General features: G+C 45.7%; 1 protein-coding gene across 2 annotated transcripts in view; it reads right to left on the reverse strand.

Annotated features, from left to right (window-relative positions):
• SORT1 (sortilin 1) overlaps nt 1-9,008 on the reverse strand; it is a 127,479-nt gene extending 118,471 nt beyond the window's left edge. For both annotated transcript variants that reach the window (XM_056557847.1, XM_056557846.1), the window contains exon 1: nt 8,593-9,008. In XM_056557847.1, the coding sequence (XP_056413822.1) occupies nt 8,593-8,985 (393 nt within the window). In that variant the 5' untranslated portion in view covers nt 8,986-9,008. The remainder of the gene's footprint in view (nt 1-8,592) is intronic.
• Between the last annotated feature and the right edge of the window lie 13,647 nt (nt 9,009-22,655).

Below are 22,655 nucleotides of genomic sequence, written 5' to 3' on the forward strand. Positions count from 1 at the left end.
GGAGAGCAAGAAGCCACGCCCCCTCATCTCCCCCCGCACGTCTGCAGAGCAGGGGAGAGAAGACAAATACACAGCTTCTCATCTCCCCTGCTCTGCTTCCGAGGATACAGTTTTTTATTGTCGGATGCGGCAGAGTATGGAGCGGGCAGGAGTCGGCAGTCCGCTCCATACAGACTGCAGATCGCCACCGCACTTGTCAGGTCCGGCCCTGCTTGCCCGAAGCCGGGCTAAGGGCCGGACAAATTCACCTGCCCGGCGCCCAAAACTGCTAGTCCCAGGCGTCGGGCGATAGGAATTCCACATACCTGAGTAGACTGCAACTTTTTTTTGTACCATACCCGTGTTTTACCCATGGCTGTGTATGGCTTGAGGACTTGATCAGAGAGAGATCAACTCCCCCCATTTACCAATTGTAGTCCAGAATTCAACCAGGCTTAAAGGGGTACTCCGCCCCTAGACATCTTATCCCCTATTCAAAAAGGATAGGGGATAAGATGTCAGATCGCCGGGGTCCCACTGCTGGGGACCCCCTGGATCTACCATGCAGCACCCACCTGTAGCGGCTTCCGGAACCACTGGAGGTCCTCAGGCTGAGTCCATCTCGAACATCGGGATGGAAGATCGTGACGTCACTACTCCGCCCTGTGTGACATCACACCCCGCCCCTCAGTGCAAGTCTATGAAATGGGGCGTGAAATGTAACACCTTCCCTAATAAAAGTTTGAATCACCCCCATTTTCCCATTAAAACAAAACAAAAAAAAACTGTGTAAATAAAAATAAACATATGTGGTTTCGCCGCGTGCAGAAGTGTCCGGATTATAAAAATATATCGTTAATTACACTGCACGGTCAATGGCGTACGCGCAAAAAATTTCCAAAGTCCAAAATAGTGCATTTTTAGGTAACTTTTTATATCATGAAAAAAAAATGTATTAAAAAAAAGCAATCAATAAGTCCTATCAATGCAAAAATGGTACCGCTAAAAACTTCAGATCATGACGCAAAAAAATTAGCCCACATACGCGGAAGAATAAAAAAAGTTATAGGGGGGGTCAGAAGATGACAATTTTTTTATTATTAATTTTCATGCATGTAGTTATAATTTTTTCCAGAAGTACCACAAAATCAATATATATTATATATATATATATATATATATATATATATATATATATATATATATATACATATATAGTGTCATTTTAACCGTATGGACCTACAGAATAAAAGAGAAGGTGTCATTTTTACTGGAAAATGTACTGCGTTGAAACGGAAGCCCCCAAATGTTACAAAAATTGATGGTATGGTGTGGTATATGGGGTACAAAGATAGTGGGGCCATTCTTCATCAATGGAAACCTCAAGGCCACTTTATACACTGAAGCCGGCACGTTCCCTGAGTTTTTCCAGCAAGATGGTGCACCACCACATTATGGGTGTCAGGTCCGAGCATTCCTAGATGAACAGTTTCCTGGAAAGTGGATTGGTCGTCGTGCGCCAGTTGAATGGCCCCCAAGGTCTCCTGATCTGACCCCCTTAGACTTTTATCTTTGGGGTCATCTGAAGGCAATTGTCTATGCTGTGAAGATACGAGATGTGCAGCACCTGAAACTACAGATACTGGAAGCCTGTGCTAGCATTTCTCCTGCGGTGTATATAGTAGTATATAGTAGTGTATACGGATACTGGAAGCCTGTGCTAGCATTTCTCCTGCGGTGTATATAGTAGTATATAGTAGTGTATACGGATACTGGAAGCCTGTGCTAGCATTTCTCCTGCGGTGTATATAGTAGTATATAGTAGTGTATACGGATACTGGAAGCCTGTGCTAGCATTTCTCCTGCGGTGTATATAGTAGTGTATACGGATACTGGAAGCCTGTGCTAGCATTTCTCCTGCGGTGTATATAGTAGTATATAGTAGTGTATACGGATACTGGAAGCCTGTGCTAGCATTTCTCCTGCGGTGTATATAGTAGTATATAGTAGTGTATACTGATACTGGAAGCCTGTGCTAGCATTTCTCCTGCGGTGTTGCTATCAGTGGGTGAAGAGTGGGAGAAGAGGGTTGCATTGACAATCCAACACAATGGGCAGCAGAATGAACACATTTTATAAGTGGTCAGAAACTTGGAAAGAATAAAGTTACGTTAAAACCAAGCGCATCATTGTTTTTCTTCTGAAATTCCCAATAAGTTTGAGGTGTCACATGACCGTCTTCCTATTGAAAAAACAAAAGTTGGATTCAAAATGGCCGACTTAAAAATGGCCATCATGGTCACCACCCATCTTTAAAAGTCCCCCCCCCCCTCACATATACTAATGTGCCACAAACAGGAAGTTAATATCACCAACCATTCCCATGTTATTAAGGTGTATGCATATAAATGGCCCACCCTATACAGTCTGCTGCTTGTGGCGCCTTTATCTGCGACCCAATAAAGAGTGCAGAGTCAAATGTAAATAGATGCAAGCAAAGAAAAACTGGGGTATGTCTCGAGCGCTGCTGTAGTCGTAGAGATACTTCAATATGCCATCAGGTACACAGTAGTGCTGGGAGATATACCGGTTCATACTGAATACCAGTGTGTTTTTTTTTCTGTACAATATGAATTTTTCCCTATACCGCAATACCAGTTGGGGCCCTCCCCCCCCCCCCCCCCCAACCCCCATTAGATAAAGGATGTATACAAGAGGACAACGCATTTCGGTGCACTCTCGCACCTTCCTCAGGTCCACAATAATTGTATTATGGCGTCCTGATTGAGATTATGTATTATGGCGTCCTCTGTGCAGGCAGTGTTCCTCTTTTGAGTGATCGCTGACTGCAAAACATGCCGAAACAAAGCATTTGAAGACCTATAGGCCAGTTGACAGACTTTGAGAGGCAGAAACTCAATGTACTATGAAAAGCAGGATGTTCACTTTGAGGAATTCCCTGCTATCTGGGCCATTCTGCTGACCAAGCTGTTGAGAATAGAGGTTACATGAGGGCAATCACACATGGTGAACAGGCTCTGGATGGCCCAGACAGACCTACAGATTCCTTGCCCACCATTCAGACACAGGTGTCTTCCCGAACCATTAGAATTTTTTTCCCCCAGCATTCCATAGTGTCATGACCATGGGTCTGTTGTGCCCTTGGGCCTCAAAAGACTTTCTGCTATTTGATTGGGACACAGTATGTGTCCCAATTACATTCACCTGCAATCCACACAGGGCAGCCATTGTCACTTTTTTTTTTTTAAGCCACCAAATTGAATAGGTATCTACAAAAGGTAAGACTATCATAGGGACACCATCCTATACCGTGCCAACAGGTTTAAAGGGTTTTCAAATCAACAGAAAGTTAAACAGATTTGTAAATTACTCCTGTTTAAAAATCTTAATCCTTCCTGTACTTAGCTGCTGTATGCTCCACAGGAAGTCCTTTCTTCTGTCGGACCACAATGCTCTTTGCTGACACCTCTGTCCATGTCAGGAACTGTCCAATGCAGAAGCAAATCCTCATAGCAAACTTACCCTGCTCTGCACAGTTCCTGAGACAGCCAGAAGTGTCAGCAGAGAGCACTGTGGTCAGACTGGTAAAAAAATCTTAATCCTTCCAGGATTAGTACTTCCAGTGCTGTATGCTCCAGAGGAAGTTGAGTTGTTTTAAGTAAAAGTAGTTTACAAATCTGTTTAACTTTTTGGCACCAGTTAGTAAAAAAAAAAAATAAATAATAATAATTATTAAATAATAATCATAATAATAGTAGTAGTAGTTTTCCACCAGAGTACCCCTTTAACCCCTTCCCGCAGAAGGAGTTATATAAACTTCGGGTTACGCAGGTAGTTTGCGCATCCTGACGTTTATTCAGTAAGTTTATGCGGAATCGCACAGGTTGACAGGCAGAAGTCCCGCTGTTACCGGTGGGAGACAAATTCTGCAAGCCACCCCAGGACCATCTGTGAATGGTCCTGGTCAGCGATCACTGTGATTGGTCCCTGTGGACCAATCACAGTGTCTCAGCTGATTGGGGGGGGGGGGTGAAAGTTCAGATCCCCCTAGAAGTCCGGGCAGAGCGGGGGAAGATGACCCCGAGAGCTGCGGGGGCCAATGTGGCAGGGGGGGGGGGGGGACCGGCGGCACATACCTGAGGCCCGAAGCAGGCAAGTGGGGGAGGCAGCGGCGGCGTTGACATCAGAGGCAGCAGTGAAGATCGCTGTAAAGTGAACTTCACTGCTGCTTCTAGGAGTTTCAAAACTACAACTTTCAGCATGTCCAGACAGCCTTTGGCTGTCCGGGCATGCTGGGAGTTGTAGTTTTGCAACATCTGGAGGGCTATAGTTTGGACACCACTACACAGTGGTCTCAAAACTGTTCTCCTCCAGTTGTTGCAAAACTATAACTCCCAGCATGCCCTTCAGCTGTCTGGGCATGCTGGGAGTTGTAGTTTTGCAACAACTGGAGGCACACTGGTTGGGAAATATTGACCGTTTCCTAACTCAGTGTTTCCCAACCCGTGTGCCTCCAGCTGTAGCAAAACTATAACTCCCAGCATGCACTGACAGACCATGCATGCTGGGAGTTGTAGTTTTGCAAAAGCTGGAGGCACACGGGTTGGGAAACACTGAGTTAAGGAACAAACTCAGTGTTTTGCAACCAGTGTGCCTCCAGCTGTTGCATAACTACCACCCCCAGCATGCACGGACAGCCAGAGGGCATGCTGGAAGTTGCAGCAGTATGCCTCCAGCTGTTGCATAACTACAAGTCCCAGCATGCCCTTCTGCTGTCACTGCATGCTGACAGTTGTAGTTTAGTTTTGCCCCCACCCTTATGTGAATGTACAGGGTACATTCACACGTGCAGGGGTTTACAACGAGTTTCTCACAGCAAGTTTGAGATGCAGCAAGTTTTACGCTGCAGCTCAAACTCCCAGCGGGAAACTCGCTGTGAACCCCGCCTGTGCGAATGTACCCTAAAAACACTACACTACACAAAATAAAGAGTAAAACACCCCATATACACATACCCCTACATAGTCCATTTACCCCCCCCCCCCTCCATAAAAATGAAAAACATCAGGTACGGCACTGTTTCCAAAACAACAACTCCAAGTATTGCTGGACAGTCATTGAATGTCCAGACATGCTGGGAGTTTTGCAACAGCTGGATGCACCCTGTTTGGGAATCACTGGCATATAATACCCCTAAGTCCACCCCTATGCAAATCCCTAATTTAGGCCTCAAATGCACATGACGCTTTCACTTCTGAGCCCTGTCGTATTTCAAGGCCACAGTTTAGTGCCACATATGGGGTATTTCCGTACTCGGGAGAAGTTGCCTAACAAATTTTGTGGGGCTTTTTCTCCTTATGAAAAGGTAAAGTTGGGGTCTACGCCAGCGTGTTATTGTAAAAAAAATTTTTAACACTAACTTGCTCGTGTTACCCCATACTTCACAAGAGGTAAATGGAAAAAAAAAGACCCCCAAAATTTGTAACGCAATTTCTCCTTAGTACGGAAATAACCCATATGTGGGCGTACAATGCTCTGCAGACGCACAACAAGGCTCAGGAGTGAGAGCGCCATGTACATTTGAGGCGATTTGCACAGAGGTGGCTGATCGTTACAGCGGTTCTGCCATAAAAAAAAAAAAAAAAAAAACACTTTCGAAACTACACCCCTTAAGGAACATAAGAAAGGGTATAGTGAGCCTTAACACCCCACAGGTGTTTGAAGAATTTTCGTTAAAGTTGGAATGAAAATTTTTTATTTTTTCACTAAAATGCTGGTGTTATCCCAAATTTTTCCATTTTGACAAGGTGTAATAGGAAAAAAGCCCCCCAATATTTGTACCACAATGTCTTTTGAGTAAGGAAATACCCCATATGTGGATGTAAAGTGCTCTGCTGGCGCACTACAGGGCTCAGAAGAGAAGGAGCGCCATTGGGCTGGAATTGAAGGCCATATGCGTTTACAAAGCCCCAATGGTGCCAGAATGGTGGACTCCCACACGTGACCCCATTTTGGAAACTACACCCCTCACAGAATGTAATAAAGGGTGCAGTGAGCATTTAAACCCCACTGGCGTTTGACAGATTTTTGGAACAGTGGTCTGTGAAAATGAAAAATAAAATTTTTCATTTGCTCAGCCCACTGTTCGAAAAGTCTGTCAAACGCCAGTGGGGTTTAAAGGACATCTATAGTGCAAAATAACTTATCCCCTATCCGTCTTCCCCGCATGACGCGGCGGCCGACACGCCCCCTCCATGAAATCCATAGAGATACATGTAGGGGGGAGTGTCTGCCGCGGCTTTCTGCTGGGGACGAAACTTCACTTCCGGCAGACTGCCGCGGCCCCGTCCAGGAGATCCCCGGGGCCCCAGCGCTCAGACCCCCCCACCCCCCCCCCCCCCCCGCGATCTATAACTTATCCCCTATCCTTTGGATAGGGGATAAGTTATTTTGCGCTGGAGTACTCCTTTAAATGCTCACTGTACCCATTATTACATTCCATGAGAGGTGTAGTTTCCAAAATGTGTGTGTGTGTGTGTGTGTGTGTGTGTGTGTGTGTGTCTGGGAGGTGGGGGGTCCACTCTTCTGGCACCATAGGGGCTTTGTAAATGCAAATGGTCTCCGACTTCCATTCCAAACAAATTCTCTCCAAAAGCTCAATGGTGCTCCTTCTCTTCTGAGCATTGTAGTTTGCCCGCACAGCACTTTACACCCACATATGGGTTGCACCCTCCCCGTCAACTCTGTGTGGCCCCGCATTAAGTTTAAAAACACAGGGGCTGCCGGGATACGTCCCGTGCGTGCGCCCATAGCAACAGAGGCGAGGAGGAGCGGAACATGCACTGGCCAGCATGGCAAGTGACCAGCAGCACATCAGCTTCAGTGCTCAGACCACCGCTCCTCCAGTCCCAGGACCTACTGTTATGGCTGGACTGGAGGAGTGGTTGTCAGTACACAGGCATACCGCCTCCAGCCATACACTGTATATGGCTGGAGGCTATATGTCTGTGAGGGAACTATACTGCCAAACTAATGTGGGGGGAACTATACTGCCAACAGAATATCGGTATAAGTTATTGGCCTGAAAGTTCACAGGTTATCAGTAGCGGTATTGGCACTAAAAAAAAAAAAAAAAAAAAAATCTATATCGGTCGATCCCTACCGTGGGCGCTGCTCTGCTTTTCCTCCCCCCCACCCAATTAACTCAGCTGCAGCGCTATCCCCACATCGGGTTACTAATCATGTTACCCGCAGGCGTTACTCTCCTTCTCCTCCTGTGAGCCGCGGCACTGGAAATGAATGAGTTTTGAGCTGCGGGTGCAGGACTTCTGTTTGGACAACAAAAGCTGTCACCTCCCCCTGCTGCAAGCCAGTGGGCCGCGGGCGCTGCAGAACTTCCGATGTGGGGACAGTGCTGCAGCTGATTCATTCATTCCAGGGGGGTCCGGGTATGCTGGGAGTTGTAGTTTTGCAACAGCTGGAGACACATTGTATGGTCCTTTTAATTTGGACTAAATATACTGATACAAAATACCGTCGAAAATATGGCCGTGTTATTGGAAGGAGACATTTGTATGAGAGAATGAAAAGCATTGTAATGAGTCAACGGCAAAGATTGTTAAGCTACAACTAGATAACAGGTGATCACATGTCCAGAGTCTTTATATTGTATACTATAATAACCAGGAAGGGTATGTCAGGACAAATCTCCTCACAGCTAAGGATGCATTCACACCATGTTTTAGCAATACAGTTCCCGTATATGTTTTCTATGGGAAAACCGTACGGAACCATAATGGAAAACGTATGCATTGACTCTCCATTGAAAACCGTATGCATTGACTCTCCATTGAAAACCGTATGCATTGACTCTCCATTGAAAACCGTATGCCAAAAGATGCATCAGGTTGTGTCCGTTTTGCATCCTGTACGGTTTTGTCAGGTTTTTTTCCTGTACCCAAAACTGTAGTCTACCACGGTTTTAGGTCCGGTTGAAAAACTGTATTAAACCGTATACAGGGTTTTTTTTTTTTTGGTTTTTTTTTTTTTAACATGGGAGTCAATGGGAACCGTACAGAACTGTATGTGCATACAGTTCCATCCGGTTTTCACCACACGGTTTTTTGACTTTGCAGAGTTTTCTTGGAATTTCAAACAAACAAGTAAAACTTTATTCAAAATGGAGTGAAAAGTTAAAAATTTATACGTTTTTCCTTAAAAAACGGATGCAACCGGATGTCAGTTTTCAAACCGTATACGGTTTTTAACTGTATACGGGTGAAAATATGTACACACATTTTGATACAGTTAAGTCAGGTTTTGAGGAATCCGTTTTTCCTCAAAAACCTGATACGGGAACTGTATTGCAAAATGTGGTGTGAATGCAGCCTAACACACAATGCCCCCTGAATATGGCATGACACACACACATTATATATATATATATAATCTTTTTTTTATTTTATTTTTTTCTCTCCTGTCATACCTGTACTATCTACAACCTCTAACTCTGACCCCACAACAAGCCCCATATACGGTACCGCAATGAGACCAACTTCACAACCACAGCCTGTGCACCCCTGGCAGCCTCACCGGGTGCGTTTCGTTTCCGAGGACGTCCTGTAAGGCCACGGGCTGCTGGCAGGTCCTGTCGGTGCTGGGCGACATGTCAGGCACCGCACTCCTTCGTACCCGGGATAACCACTGCGCATCGCGCCGCCACACAGAAGAGCGGGCTTCCAACCGATCTGAGGGGAGCAGAGCCCGCACATGACATACTGAGAACACAAACAATAGGGCTCGCAGCCGCGTTCCTCCAAGAGAACCCATCACTTGTCGAGATCTCCTGAGCCGCAGCCAGCACACTGACAGGTACGATACGGCTAGGCGCTTATTGGCTGGCGAAGACGTCACTCTTTCTACTTCTCTCCCGCCATTGGTCACCAAACCAACAGCGCCCTGCTGCGCTCCGCCCATAGTCAACATCCTTGCTAAAGCAGGTGTCAGCTCGGAAGTTTATCTCTGATTGGTCCTTTTACAAGCGGTCACTTGTGATTGGCTGCCGATCAGGGACAATATTTATGTGCAGCTCACGTGTGGTATGAGGGTGCGGAACTCTGGTGTCAGGTAAATTGTTACCATAGAACCCTTTTTGTTTATCAAAGAAGAAATAGTCAGCTTTAACCCCTTAAGGACTCAGGGTTTTTCCGTTTTTGCACTTTCGTTTTTCCTCTTTACCTTTTAAAAATCATAACCCTTTCAATTTTCCACCTAAAAATCCATATTATGGCTTATTTTTTGCGTCACCAATTCTACTTTGTAATGACGTCAGTCATTTTACCCAAAAAATCACGGCGAAACGGAAAGAAAAATCATTGTGCGACAAAATCGAAGAAAAAACGCCATTTTGTAAATTTTGGGGGCTTCCGTTTCTATGCAGTGCATATTTTGGAAAAAATGACACCTTATCATTATTCTGTAGGTCCATACGGTTAAAATGATACCCTACTTATATAGGTTTGATTTTGTCGCACTTCTGGAAAAAATCATAACTACATGCAGAAAAATTTATACGTTTAAAAATGTCATCTTCTGACCCCTATAACTTTTTTATTTTTTAAACTTTCATTAGGGAAGGGGTTAAATGACCTTTATTAACACTTTTTTTTTTTTTTTTTTTTTTGCAGTGTTATAGCTATAACACTGCACACACTGATCTCTCATCCTGATCACAGGCGTGTATTAACACTCCTGTGATCAGTGTTATCGGCGCTTGACTGCTCCTGTCTGGATCTCAGGCACGGAGCAGTCATTCGTCGATCGGACATCGAGGAGGCAGGTAAGGGCCCTCCCGGTGTCCTGTAAGCTGTTTCACCGCGGTGATCCCGAACAGCCCGACTGACTAGCCGGGATAGTTTCACTTGCACTTTAGAAGCGACGGTCAGCTTTGACCGCCGCTTCTAAAGGGTTAATACCGCACATTGCCGCGATCGGCTATGTGTGGTATTAGCCGTGGATCCCGGCCGTTGATGAGCGCCGGGACCGACGCGATGTGATACGGGGTCGCAGCACGACCCCGCTTCATATCGCGGGAGCCGGCGCAGGACGTAAATATACGCCCTGCGTCGTTAAAGGGTTAAATGGGCACTGTCAGATGCTAAAACTTTTGATATGTTGTAAAGAATGCATAACCAATAGGTTTTGCAATTGCTTTCATTAGAAAAATATCAGTATTTCATACTGAAAAAGCCAGTCAAACAACTGCCCCCCCCCTCCCCTGCCTGCTTGGACACATACTAGTCCTGCTGTGTCCATGCATCATCACCTATGTCATGGACATACTTTCTTGATTGACAGCTGTGAACGCAGGGTTCACAGCTGGAGGAAAAATCCTCCCACTGTCAGCTTGTGTCCTGCTACTGTCAGTGAGGACAAGCTGGGAGTTGTAGTTTTGCTAATGCTAGGGGAAATGTGAGCAGACAGCATACTGAGGGAGAGGGCGGAGACCTGCACAGTGAGGCCACGCCCCCTCCCTTTGAGAGGAATTCAGACTAGTGAGCTAAACTAAAAGTGTGATAAAAAAATAAAATAAAGGTGCTAGACTCATAAATTAGATGTATATGGTCAGGATAAGGTACTGAGTGATATATTAAAAAAAAATTTTTTTTTGTTTGATCTGACGCTTTAACCACTTAAGGACACAGGGTTTTTCAGTTTTTGTACTTTCGTTTTTTCCTCCTTACCTTTTAAAAATCATAACCCTTTCAATTTTCCACTTAAAAATCCATATTATGGCTTATTTTTTGCGTCACCAATTCTACTTTCCAGTGACATTAGTCATTTTACCCAAACTTTTACGGCGAGACGGAAAAAAAATCATTGTGCGACAAAATCGAAGAAAAAACTCAATTTTGTAACTTTTGGGGGCTTCCATTTCTACGCAGTGCATATTTTGGTAAAAATGACACCTTATCATTATTCTGTAGGTCCATACGGTTAAAATGAAACCCCAGTTGCATAAGTTTTATTTTGTCGTACTTCTGTAAAAAATCATAATTACATGCAGAAAAATTTATACGTTTAAAAATGTCATCTTCTGACCCCTATAACTTTTTTATTTTTCCACCTACAGGGCTGTATGGGGACTCATTTTTTGCGCCGTGATCTGAAGTTTTTATCGATACCATTTTTGTTTTGATCGGACTTTTTGATCACTTTTTATTTTTTAATGGTATAAAAAGTTACCAAAAATAAGCTTTTTTGGACTTTGGAATTTTTTTACGTGTACGCCATTGACCGTGCGGTTTAATTAACAATATATTTTTATAGTTCTGACATTTATGCACGCGGCGATACCACATATGTTTATTTTTATTTTTATGTACACTGTTTTATTTTTTTTTATGGGAAAAGGGGGGTGATTCAAACTTTTATTAGGGAAGGGGTTAAATGACCTTTATTAACACTTTTTTTAAACTTTTTTTTTGCAGTGTTATAGGTCCATAGGGACCTATAACACTGCACACACTGATCTCTCATGCTGATCACTGGCGTGTATTAACACGCCTGTGATCAGTGTTATCGGCGCTTGACTGCTCCTGCCTGGATCTCAGGCACGGAGCAGTCATTCGCCGATCGGACACCGAGGAGGCAGGTAAGGGCCCTGCCGGTGTCCTGTAAGTTGTTCGGGACGCCGCGATTTCACAGCGGCGGTCCCGAACAGCCCGACTGAGCAGCCGGGTTACTTTCACTTTCACTTCAGACGCGGCGGTCAGCTTTGATCGCCGCGTCTGAAGGGTTGATACAGGGGATCACCGCGATCGGTGATGACCTGTATTAGCCGCGGGTCCCGGCCGTTGATAGTCGCCGGGACCGACCCGATATGCTGCGGGGACACCGCGTAAATATACGTCCTTCATCGTTAAGGGGTTAAAAGACAACTGTAGTGGAACACTTTTATATATTCCTGTGCCCGTGCCTCAAAAATAAACAAAATAAACATACCTTCCTACGAGCCCCCGTTGGTCCGACACAGGCCTCACGGTCCGGCAGTGCTGACCTCATTCCACTTCCTGGGGACGGGGACGCCGCAGAGCCGTCGGCGTATCCCCGGCCGCAGCGATGTCCCGCCCCGGCCAGTGATAGGCTGAGCCCACTGTCATGTAAGGAGCTCTGGCCGGCTTCTTACATGACAGTGGGCTCAGCCTATCACAGGCCGGGGCGGGACATCGCTGGAGCCAGTGATACGCCAACGGCTCTGCGGCATCCCCGTCCCCAGGAAGTGGAATGAGGTCAGCACTGCCGGACCGTGAGGCCAGTGCCGGACCAACGGGGGCTCGTAGGAAGGTAAAGTTTTTTTTGTTTATTTTTGAGGCCCGGGCACGAGAATATATAAAAGTGTTCCACTACAGTTGTCCTTTAAGGACTCAGTTTTCAGTTTTTGCATTTTTTTCTTCCTTACCTTTTAAAGATCATAACCCTTGCAATTTTTCACCTAAAAATCCATATTATGGCTTATTTTTTGCGCCACCAATTCTATTTTGCAGTGACATTAGTCATTTTTCCCAAAAATCCATGGCGAAATAAAAAAAAAATTGTGCAACAAAATTGAAGAAAAAAACACCTATTCGTAACTTTCGGGGGCTTCCGTTTCTAAACAGTGCATTTTTCGGTAAAAATGACATATTATCATTATTCTATAGGTCCATATGGTTAAAATGATACCCTACTCATATAGGTTTTATTTTGTCATACTTCTGGAAAAAAATCATTACTACATGCAGGAAAATTTATACATTTAACCCCTTAACCACTTAAGGACCTAGGGCGTATGAATACGCCTTGACGTCCTGGTACTTAAGGACCCAGGGCGTATCCATACGCCCGTGGGAATTTCGGTCCCCGCCGCGCGCCGGGCGGGGACCGGGCCGGGGTGACTGCTGATATCAATCAGCAGGCACCCCGTGCAAATGCCCAGGGGGGTCATCAGACAGCCCCCCCCCCCCCCCCCTTGGTCGATCGGCGCAAATCGCAAGTGAATTCACACTTGCGATTTGCGCCGATTCCGGGTCATACGGGTCTATTGTGACCCGGTGACCCGGAATAGAAGGGGGATCGCGGTTGTCTAAGACACCCACGATCCCCCTGTAGGCATGGGAGTGAGGTGGCAGGGTTGCCACCCCTCCTATCCCTGCTATTGGTCTGCTATTGATCGTCAGAGGCGACGACCAATAGCAGACCGGGGGCGGGGGGGTTAACTTTCGTTTTCCCCGTCCTGCCCTCCCACAATATGCGGGGCAGAACGGGGAACCGAAGGGGACCGGGCGCCGACGTCCACTTACCCGTCCGGAGGCTGCGGCGACGTTGATCGGCGGGCGGCGTCACGTGCGTCTGAAGAGGACGGCTGCCGGGATCCTACGGAAGCCGGTAAGTAGATCTGGAGGGCTACAGTCTGAGACCGTGGTCTCTAACTGTAGCCCTCCAGATGTTGCAAAACTACAACTCCCAGCATGCCCAGACAGCTGTTTGGGCATGCTGGAATATGTAGTTTTGCAACAGCTGGAGGGCTGCAGTTTGAGACCACTATACAGTGGTCTCTAAACTATATCCCTCCAGATGTTGCAAAACTACAACTCCTAGCATGCCCACATAGCTGTTTGTTGTCTGGACATGCTGGGAGTTGTAGTTTTGCAACATCTGGAGGTCCACAGTTTGGAGATCACTGTGCAGTGGTCTAAAAACTGTAGCTCTCCAGATGTTGCAAAACTGCAATTCCCAGCATGCCCAGAAAGCAAACAGCTGTCTCGGCATGCTGGGAGTTGTAGTTGGGTACCTCCAGCTATTGCATAACTACATCTCCAGCATGCCCTTCGGTGATTAGTACATGCTGGGAGTTGTTGTTTTGCAACAGCTGGAGGCACACTGGTTGGAAAATATTGAGTTAGGTAACAGAACCTAACTGAAGGTTTTCCAACCAGTGTGCCTCCAGCTGTTGCAAAACTACAACTCCCAGCATGCACGGTCTGTCAGTACATGCTGGGAGTTGTAGTTTTGAAACAGCTGGAGGTTTGCCCCCCCATGTGAACGTACAGGGTACATTCACATAGGCGGGTTTACAGTAAATTTCCTGCTTCAAGTTTGGGCTGCGGCAAATTCTTTGCCGCAGTGCAAACTCCTAGCGGGAAATTCACCGTAACCTGCCAGTGTGAATGTACCCTAAAAACACTACACTACACTAACACCTAATAAAGGGTAAAACACTACATATACACCCCTTACACTGCCCCCCCCCCCCCCCAATAAACAATTTAAAACGTCTTGTACGGCAGGGTTTCCAAAACGGAGCCTCCAGCTGTTGCAAAACAACAACTCCCAGCATTTCTGGACAGCCTTTGACTGTCCAGGCATGCTGGGTGTTTAGCAACAGCTGGAGGCACCCTGTTTGGGAATCACTGGCGTAGAATACCCCTATTTCCACCCCTATGCAATCCCTAATTTAGTCCTCAAATGCGCATGGTGCTCTCTTACTTCGGAGCCCTGTCGTATTTCAAGGCAACAGTTTAGGGCCACATATGGGGTATCTCCGTACTCGGGAGAAATGACACTACAAATTTTGGGGGGCTTTTTTTCCTTTTACCGCTTGTGAAAAGGAAAAGTTGGGGGCTACACCAGCCTGTTAGTGTAAATTTTTTTTATTTTTTTACACTAACATGCTGGTGTTGCCCCATACTTTTTATTTCCACAAGCGGTAAAAGGAAAAAAAGACCCCCAAAATTTGTAACGCAATTTCTCCTGAGTACAGAAATACCCCAGATGTGAGCGTAAAATGCTCTGCGGGCACACAACAAGGCTCAGGAGTGAGAGTGCACCATGTACATTTGAGGCCTAAATTGGTGATTTGCACAGGGGTGGCTGATTTTACAGCGGTTCTGACAAACGCAAAAAAAATACCCACATGTGACCCCATTTTGGAAACTACACCCCTCACCGAACGTGACAAGGGGTATAGTGAGCCTGAACACCCCACAGGTGTTTGACGAATTTTCATTAAAGTTGGATGGGAAAATGAAAAAAATTATATTTTTTTCACTAAAATGCTGGTGTTACCCTAAATTTTTCATTTTCACATCGGGAAATAGGAAAAAAGCCCCCCCAAATTTGTAAACCCATCTCTTCTGAGTAAGAACATACCCCATATGTAAATTTAAAGTGCTCTGTGGGCGAACTACAATGCTCAGAAGAGAAGGAGCGCCATTGGGATTTTGTAGAGAAAATTTGTCCGGAATTGAAGGCCACATGTGTTTACAAAGCCCCCATAGTGCCAGAACAATGGACCCCCGACACATGTGACCCCATTTTGGAAACTACACCCCTCACGTAATGTAATAAGGGGTACATTGAGAATTTACGCCCCACAGATGTCTGACAGATTTTTGGAACAGTGGTCCGTAAAAATGAAAAATAAACTTTTTCATTTGCACAGCCCACTGTTCCAAAGTTCTGTGGGGTGTAAATACTCACTGCACCCCTTATTAAATTCTGTGAGGGGTGTAGTTTCCAAAATGGGGTCACATGTGGGGGGTTCCACTGTTCTGGCACCACGGGGGGCTTTGTAAACGCACATGGCCCCTGACTACCATTCCAAACTAATTCTCTTTCCAAAAGCTCAATGGCGCTCCTCCTCTTCTGAGCATTATAGTTCGCCAGCAGAGCATTTTACGTCCTAACATGTGGTATTTCCATACTCAGAAGAAATGGGGTTACACATTTTGGGGGTCATTTTCTCCTATTACCCCTTGTAAAAATTTAAAATTTGGGGGGAAAACTGCATTTTAGTAAAAAAATAATAATTTTTCATTTACACATCCAACTTTAACGAAAAGTCGTCAAACACCTGTGGGGTGTTAAGGCTCAGCGGACCCCTTGTTACGTTCCTTGAGGGGTGTAGTTTCCAAAATAGTATGCCATGTGGGTATTTCTTGCTGTTCTGGCACCACAGGGGCTTCCTAAATGCGACATGCCCCCAAAAAACCATTTCAGCAAAAGTTGCTTTCAAAAAGCCAAATGTGACTCCTTCTCTTCTGAGCATTGTAGTTTGCCCGCAAAGCATTTTACATCCTAACATGGGGTATTTCCATACTCAGAAGAGATGGGGTTACAAATTTGGGGGGGCATTTTCTCCCATTACCCTTTGTAAAAATGGTAAATTTGGGGGAAAAACTGCACTTTAGTGAAAAATTTTTTTTTTTCATTTACACATCCGACCTTAACGAAAAGTCGTCAAACACCTGTGGGGTGTTAAGGCTCACTGGACCCCTTGTTACGTGCCTTGAGGGGTCTAGTTTCCAAAATGGTATGCCATGTTGGGGTTTTCTGCTGTTCTGGCACCATAGGGGCTTCCTAAATGTGACATGCCCCCCAAAAACCATTTCAGCAAAATTCCCTCTTCAAAATCCTATTGTCGCTCCTTCCCTTCTGAACCCTCTAGTGCACCCGCCGAACACTTGACATACACATATGAGCTATTTCCTTACTCGAGAGAAATTGGGTTACAAATTTTGGGGGGATTTTTCATCTATTACCCCTTGTAAAAATTCAAAAACTGGGTCTACAAGAACATGCGAGTGTAAAAAATGAAGATTTTGAATTTTCTCCTTCACTTTGCTGCTATTCCTGTGAACACACTTACTGAATGTCATTTTGAATACTTTGAGGGGTGCAGTTTTTATAATGGAGTCATTTATGGGGTATTTCTAATATGAAGGCCCTTCAAATCCACTTCAAAACTGAACTGGTCCCTGAAAAATTCAGATTTTGAAAATTTTGTGAAAAATTGGAAAATTGCTGCTGAACTTTGAAGCCCTCTGATGTCTTCCAAAAGTAAAAACACATCAATTTTATGATGCAAACATAAAGTAGACATATTGTATATGTGAATCAATATCTCATTTATTTGGAATATCCATTTTCCTTACAAGCAGAGAGCTTCAAAGTTAAAAAAATGCAAAATTTTCAATTTTTTCATCAAATTTTGGAATTTTTCACCAAGAAATGATGCAAGTATCGACAAAATTTTACCACTAACATAAAGTAGAATATGTCACGAAAAAACAATCTCGGAATCAGAATGAAAGGTAAAAGCATCCCAGAGTTATTAATGTTTAAAGTGACAGTGGTCAGATGTTCAAAAAATGGCCGGGTCCTTAAGGTATATTTGGGCTGGGTCCTTAAGGGGTTAAGGACCAAGGGTGGGGACCGGACTGGGGTGACTGCTGATATCTATCAGCAGGCGCCCCGTGCAAATGCCCAGGGGTGTCTTGAGACCCCCCCCCCCCCCATGTTGGCGCAAATCACCAGTGAATTCACACCGGCGATTTGCGGCGATACCAGGTCATGCGAGTCTCTGGTGACCCGGAAAATAAGGCGGATCAGGGTTGTCCAAGACACCCATTATCCCCCTGAAGGGATAGGAGTGAGGTAGGAGGGGTGCCACCCCTCCTATCCCTGCTATTGGTTGTTCAGAAGCGAAGACCAATAGCAGATTGGGGGGGGGGGGTTAACATTTGGTTCCCCCGCTCTGCTCACCCACTGTTGTCCTGGCAGAACAGGGGGACCGGCGCCGAAGGTCCACTTACCATCAGCAGCATCAGAGGATGGCGATGCGGCTCCCTGGATCCTACAAAAGCTGGTGAGTTGCCTAGCAACATCTGGAGGGCTACAGTTTGGAGACCACTATATAGTGGCCTCTAAACTGTAGCCCTCTAGATCTTACAAAACTACAACTCCCAGCATGCCCAGACAGCTTGCCTAGACACAGTTTGGAGATCACTGTGCAGTGGTCTCTAAACTGTAGCACTCCAGATGTTGCAAAACTGCAAATCCCAGAATGCCCAAACAGCAAACAGCTGTCTCAGCATGCTGGGAGTTGTAGTTGCGTACCTCCAGCTGTTGCATAACTACATCTCCCAGCATGCCCTTCGGTGATCAGTACATGCTTGGAGTTGTAGTTTTGAAACAGAGGTTTGCCCCCCCCCCCATGTGAATGTACAGGGTACATTCACACAGGCGGGCTTACAGTGAGTTTCCTGCTTCAAGTTTGAGCTGCGGCAAATTTTTCGCCGCAGCACGAACTCCTATCGGGAAACTCACCGTAACCCCCCGCCAGTGTGAATGTACCCTAAAACACTACACTAACACATAATAAAGGGTAAAACAATACATATACACCTCCTTACACTGTCACCCCCCCCCCCCCCAATAAAAATGAAAAACGTATCGTACGGCAGTGTTTAACCTGTTCAGGACCCAGGGCGTAATTTTACGCCCCGGCGCCCTGGTACTTAAGGACCCAGGGCGTAAACTTACGCCCTGGCGGTTTCCGGTCCCTGCCGCGTGCCGGGCAGAGATCGGAAGCGGATGCCTGCTGAAATGATTCAGCAGGCATCCAGGGCAAACGCCGAGGGGGGCCATGTAGGCCCCCCATGTCGGCGATCGCCGCAAATCGCAAGGGAAATCGTCCTTGCGATCTGCGGCGATACCGGGCTGATCGGGTCTCTGGGACCCGACCGCCCGGTAATTTTGCATGATCCCGGCTGTCACAGACAGCCAGGACCATGCTGGAGCCTAGGAGCGAGGTGGCAAGCCTGCCACCTCCTCCGATCCCCTGCGATCCGTCGGTTAGTTAACCGACCAATCGCAGGGGGGGGGCGGTTACTTCCTCCCGTCCTGCCCGGCCCCTTGAAGTCCGGAGAGGACGGGAGGAAGACCGGAGGACGCGGCGGGGGACGGGGGAGTGCTGGGGACCGGCCCCGGTACTTACCTCGTCCCTGAAGACCCGGATCCCAGCGATGAAGGCAGCGGCGGCGGCGACAGGTGAGTTGATCTTCAGCCGCGGTCAGGCCCTTTACAGCAATGCACGTCGCCGTAAAGCGACATGCATTGCTGTAATGGGACCCTGTATACTACAACTCCCAGCATGCTCAGACAGCCCTTGGCGTCTGGGCATGCTGGGAGTTGCAGTTTTGCAACATCTGGAGGTCCACAGTTTGGAGACCACTGTGCCCTTCCAGATGTTGCAAAACTACACATCCTCAGCATGCCCTTACTGTCCAGGCATGCTGGGAGTTTTAGTTCTGTTACATCTGGCCCTTCAGATGTTGCAGAACTACAACTCCCAGCATGCCTTGACAGTTTTGGCATACTGGGAGTTGTAGTTTTGCAACATCTGGAAGGGCACAGATTGGGAACCACTGTATTAGTGGTCTGCAAACTGTAGTCCTCCAGATGTTGCAAAACTACAACTACAAGCATGCTGGGAGTTGTAGTTCGGCAACATCTGGCTCTAAAGATGTTGCCGAACTACTACTCCCAGCATGCCTGAGAATGTTTGGGAGTTGTGGTTTTGCAACAACAGGAGGCACACTGGTTGGGAAACATTGTCTGTTTCCTAACTCAGTGTTTCCCAACCGTGTGCCTCCAGCTGTTGCAAAACTATAACTACCAGCATGCACTGATAGACTGTGCATGCTGGGAGTTGTAGTTTTGCAACAGCTGGAGGTTCCCCCCCCCCCTGTGAATGTGCAGGGTACATTCACATGGGCAGGGGGCTTACAGTGATTATCAGGCTGCAAGTTTGCGATGCAGCAAATTTTGCGCGGCAGCGGAAACTCGCTGTAATCCCCCGCCCATGTGACTGTACCCTAAAAACACTACACTACACTAACACAAAATAAAATAAAAAGTTAAAAAATCACTACATATACACATACCCCTACACAGCCCCCCTCCCCTCCCAATAAAAATGAAAAACGTCTGGTACGCCACTGTTTCCAAAATGGAGCCTCCAGCTGTTGCAAAACAACAACTCCCAGTATTGCCGGACAGCCGTTGACTGTCCAAGCATGCTGGGAGTTTTGCAACAGCTGGAGGCACCCTGTTTGGGAATCACTGGCGTAGAATACCCCTATGTCCACCCCTATGCAAATCCCTAATTCAGGCCTCAAATGCACATGGCGCTCTCACTTCGGAGCCCTGTCGTATTTCAAGGCAACAGTTTAGGGTCACATATGGGGTATCGCCGTACTCGGGAGAAATTGCCTAACAAATTTTGGGGGGCTTTTTCTCCTTTCACCCCTTATGAAAAGGTGAAGTTGGGGTCTTCCCCAGCATGTTAGTGTAAAAAAATACATTTTTTACACTAACATGCTGGTGTTGCCCTATACTTTTCATTTTGACAAGAGGTAAAAGGGAAAAAAGCCCCCCAAAATTTGTAATGCAATTTCTCCCGACTACGGAGTTCCCCCATATGTGGGCGTAAAGTCCTCTGAGGGCGCACAACAAGGCCCAGAAGGGAGAGTGCGCCATGTACATTTGAGGGGATTTGCACAGGGGTGGCTGATTGTTACAGCGGTTTTGACAAACGCAAAAAAAAAAAAAAAACACATGTGACCCCATTTCGGAAACTACACCCCTCACGGAATGTAATGAGGGGTGCAGTGAGAATTTACACCCCACTGGTGTCTGACAGATCTTTGGAACAGTGGGCTGTTCAAATAAAACATTTTGTACAGCCCATTGTTTCAAATATCTGACAGACACCAGTGGGTTGTAAATGCTCACTGTACCCCTTGTTACGTTCCTCAAGGGGTCTAGTTTCCAAAATGGTATGCCATGTGGGGGTTATTTTGCTGTCCTGGCACCATAGGGGCTTCCTAAATGCGACATTCCCCCGAGCAAAATTTGCTCTCAAAAAGCCAAATATGACTCCTTCTCTTCTGAGCATTGTAGTTCACCCGTAGTGCACTTCAGGTCAACTTATGGGGTACCTCCATACTCAGAAGAGATGGGGTTACAAATTATGGGGGGTATTTTCTGCTATTAACCCTTGCAAAAATGTGAAATTTGGGGGGAAACACACATTTTAGTGAAAAAAATTATATATTTTTTTACATATGCAAAAGTCGTGAAACACCTGTGGGGTATTAAGGCTCACTTTATTCCTTGTTACGTTCCTCAAGGGGTCTAGTTTCCAAAATGGTATGCCATGTGGAGGGGTTTTGCTGTTCTGGCACCATAGGGGCTTCCTAAATGCAACATGCCCCCCAAAAACCATTTCAGAGAAACGTACTCTCCAAAATCCCCTTGTCGCTCCTTTGCTTCTGAGCCTTCTACTGCGCCCGCCGAACACTTTACATAGACATATGAGGTATGCGCTTACTCAAGAGAAATTGGGCTACAAAAATAACAATCCATTTTCTCCTTTTACCCCTTGTAAAAATTCAAAAATTGGGTCTACAAGAACATGCGAGTGTAAAAAATGAAGATTGTGAATTTTCTCCTTCACTTTGCTGCTATTCCTGTGAAACACCTAAAGGGTTAAAATGCTGACTGAATGTAATTTTGAATACTTTGGGTGGTGCAGTTTTTATAATGGGGTCATTTGTGGGGTATTTCTAAGATGAAGACCCTTCAAATCCACTGCAAACCTGAACTGGTCCTTGAAAAATTGTGATTTTGGAAATTTTGCGAAAAATTGGAAAATTGCTGCTGAACTTTGAAGCCCTCTGGTGTCTTCCAAAAGTAAAAACTCGTCAATTTTATGATGCAAACATAAAGTAGACATATTGTATATGTGAATAAAAAAATATTATTATTTGGAATATCCATTTTCCTTACAAGCAGAGAGCTTCAAAGTTAGAAAAATGCTACATTTTCAAATTTTTCATCAAATTTTGGGATTTTTCACCAAGAAAGGATGCAAGTTACCACAAAATGTTACCACTATGTTAAAGTAGAATATGTCACGAAAAAACAATCTCGGAATCAGAATGATAACTAAAAGCATTCCAGAGTTATTAATGTTTAAAGTGACAGTGGTCAGATGTGCAAAAAATGGCCGGGTCCTAAGGTGTAAAATGGCTGGGTCCTTAAGGGGTTAAAAAATGGAGCCTCCAGCTGTTGCAAAACAACAACTCCCAGCATTTCTGGACAGCCACTGACTGTCCAGGCATGCTGGGAGTTTAGCAACAGCTGGAGGCACCCTGTTTGGGAATCACTGGCGTAGAATACCCCTATGTCCACCCCTATGCAATCCCTAATTTAGTCCTCCTCGGAGCTCTGTCGTATTTCAAGGAAACAGTTTAGGGACACATATGGGGTAATTCCATACTCAGGAGAAATTGAGTTACAAATTTTGGGGACTTTTTCTCCTTTTACCCCTTATGAAAAGGAAAAGTTGGGGGCTACACCAGCCTGTTAGTGTAAAAAAAAAAAAATTTTTACACTAACCTGCTGGTGTTGCCCCATACTTTATATTTTCACAAGAGGTAAAAGGAAAAAAAGACCCCCAAAATTTGTAACGCAATTTCTCCTGAGTACGGAAATACCCCATATGCGGGCATTAAATGCTCTTCGGACGCACAACAAGGCTCAGGAGTGATAGCGCACTATGTACATTTGAGGCCTAAATTGGTGATTTGCACAGGGGTGGCTGATTTTACAGCAGTTCTGACATCTGGAAACTACACCCCTCACCGAACGTAAGTTGGATGGGAAAATGAAAAAAAAATATATTTTTTTTAACTAAAATGCTGATGTTACTCTAAATTTTTCATTTTCACTAGGGAAAATAGGAAATAAAAGCCCCGCAAAATACCCCA

This window comes from Hyla sarda, chromosome 2 (genome assembly GCF_029499605.1).
Source record: "Hyla sarda isolate aHylSar1 chromosome 2, aHylSar1.hap1, whole genome shotgun sequence".
NCBI classification, from domain to species: Eukaryota; Metazoa; Chordata; class Amphibia; order Anura; family Hylidae; genus Hyla; species Hyla sarda.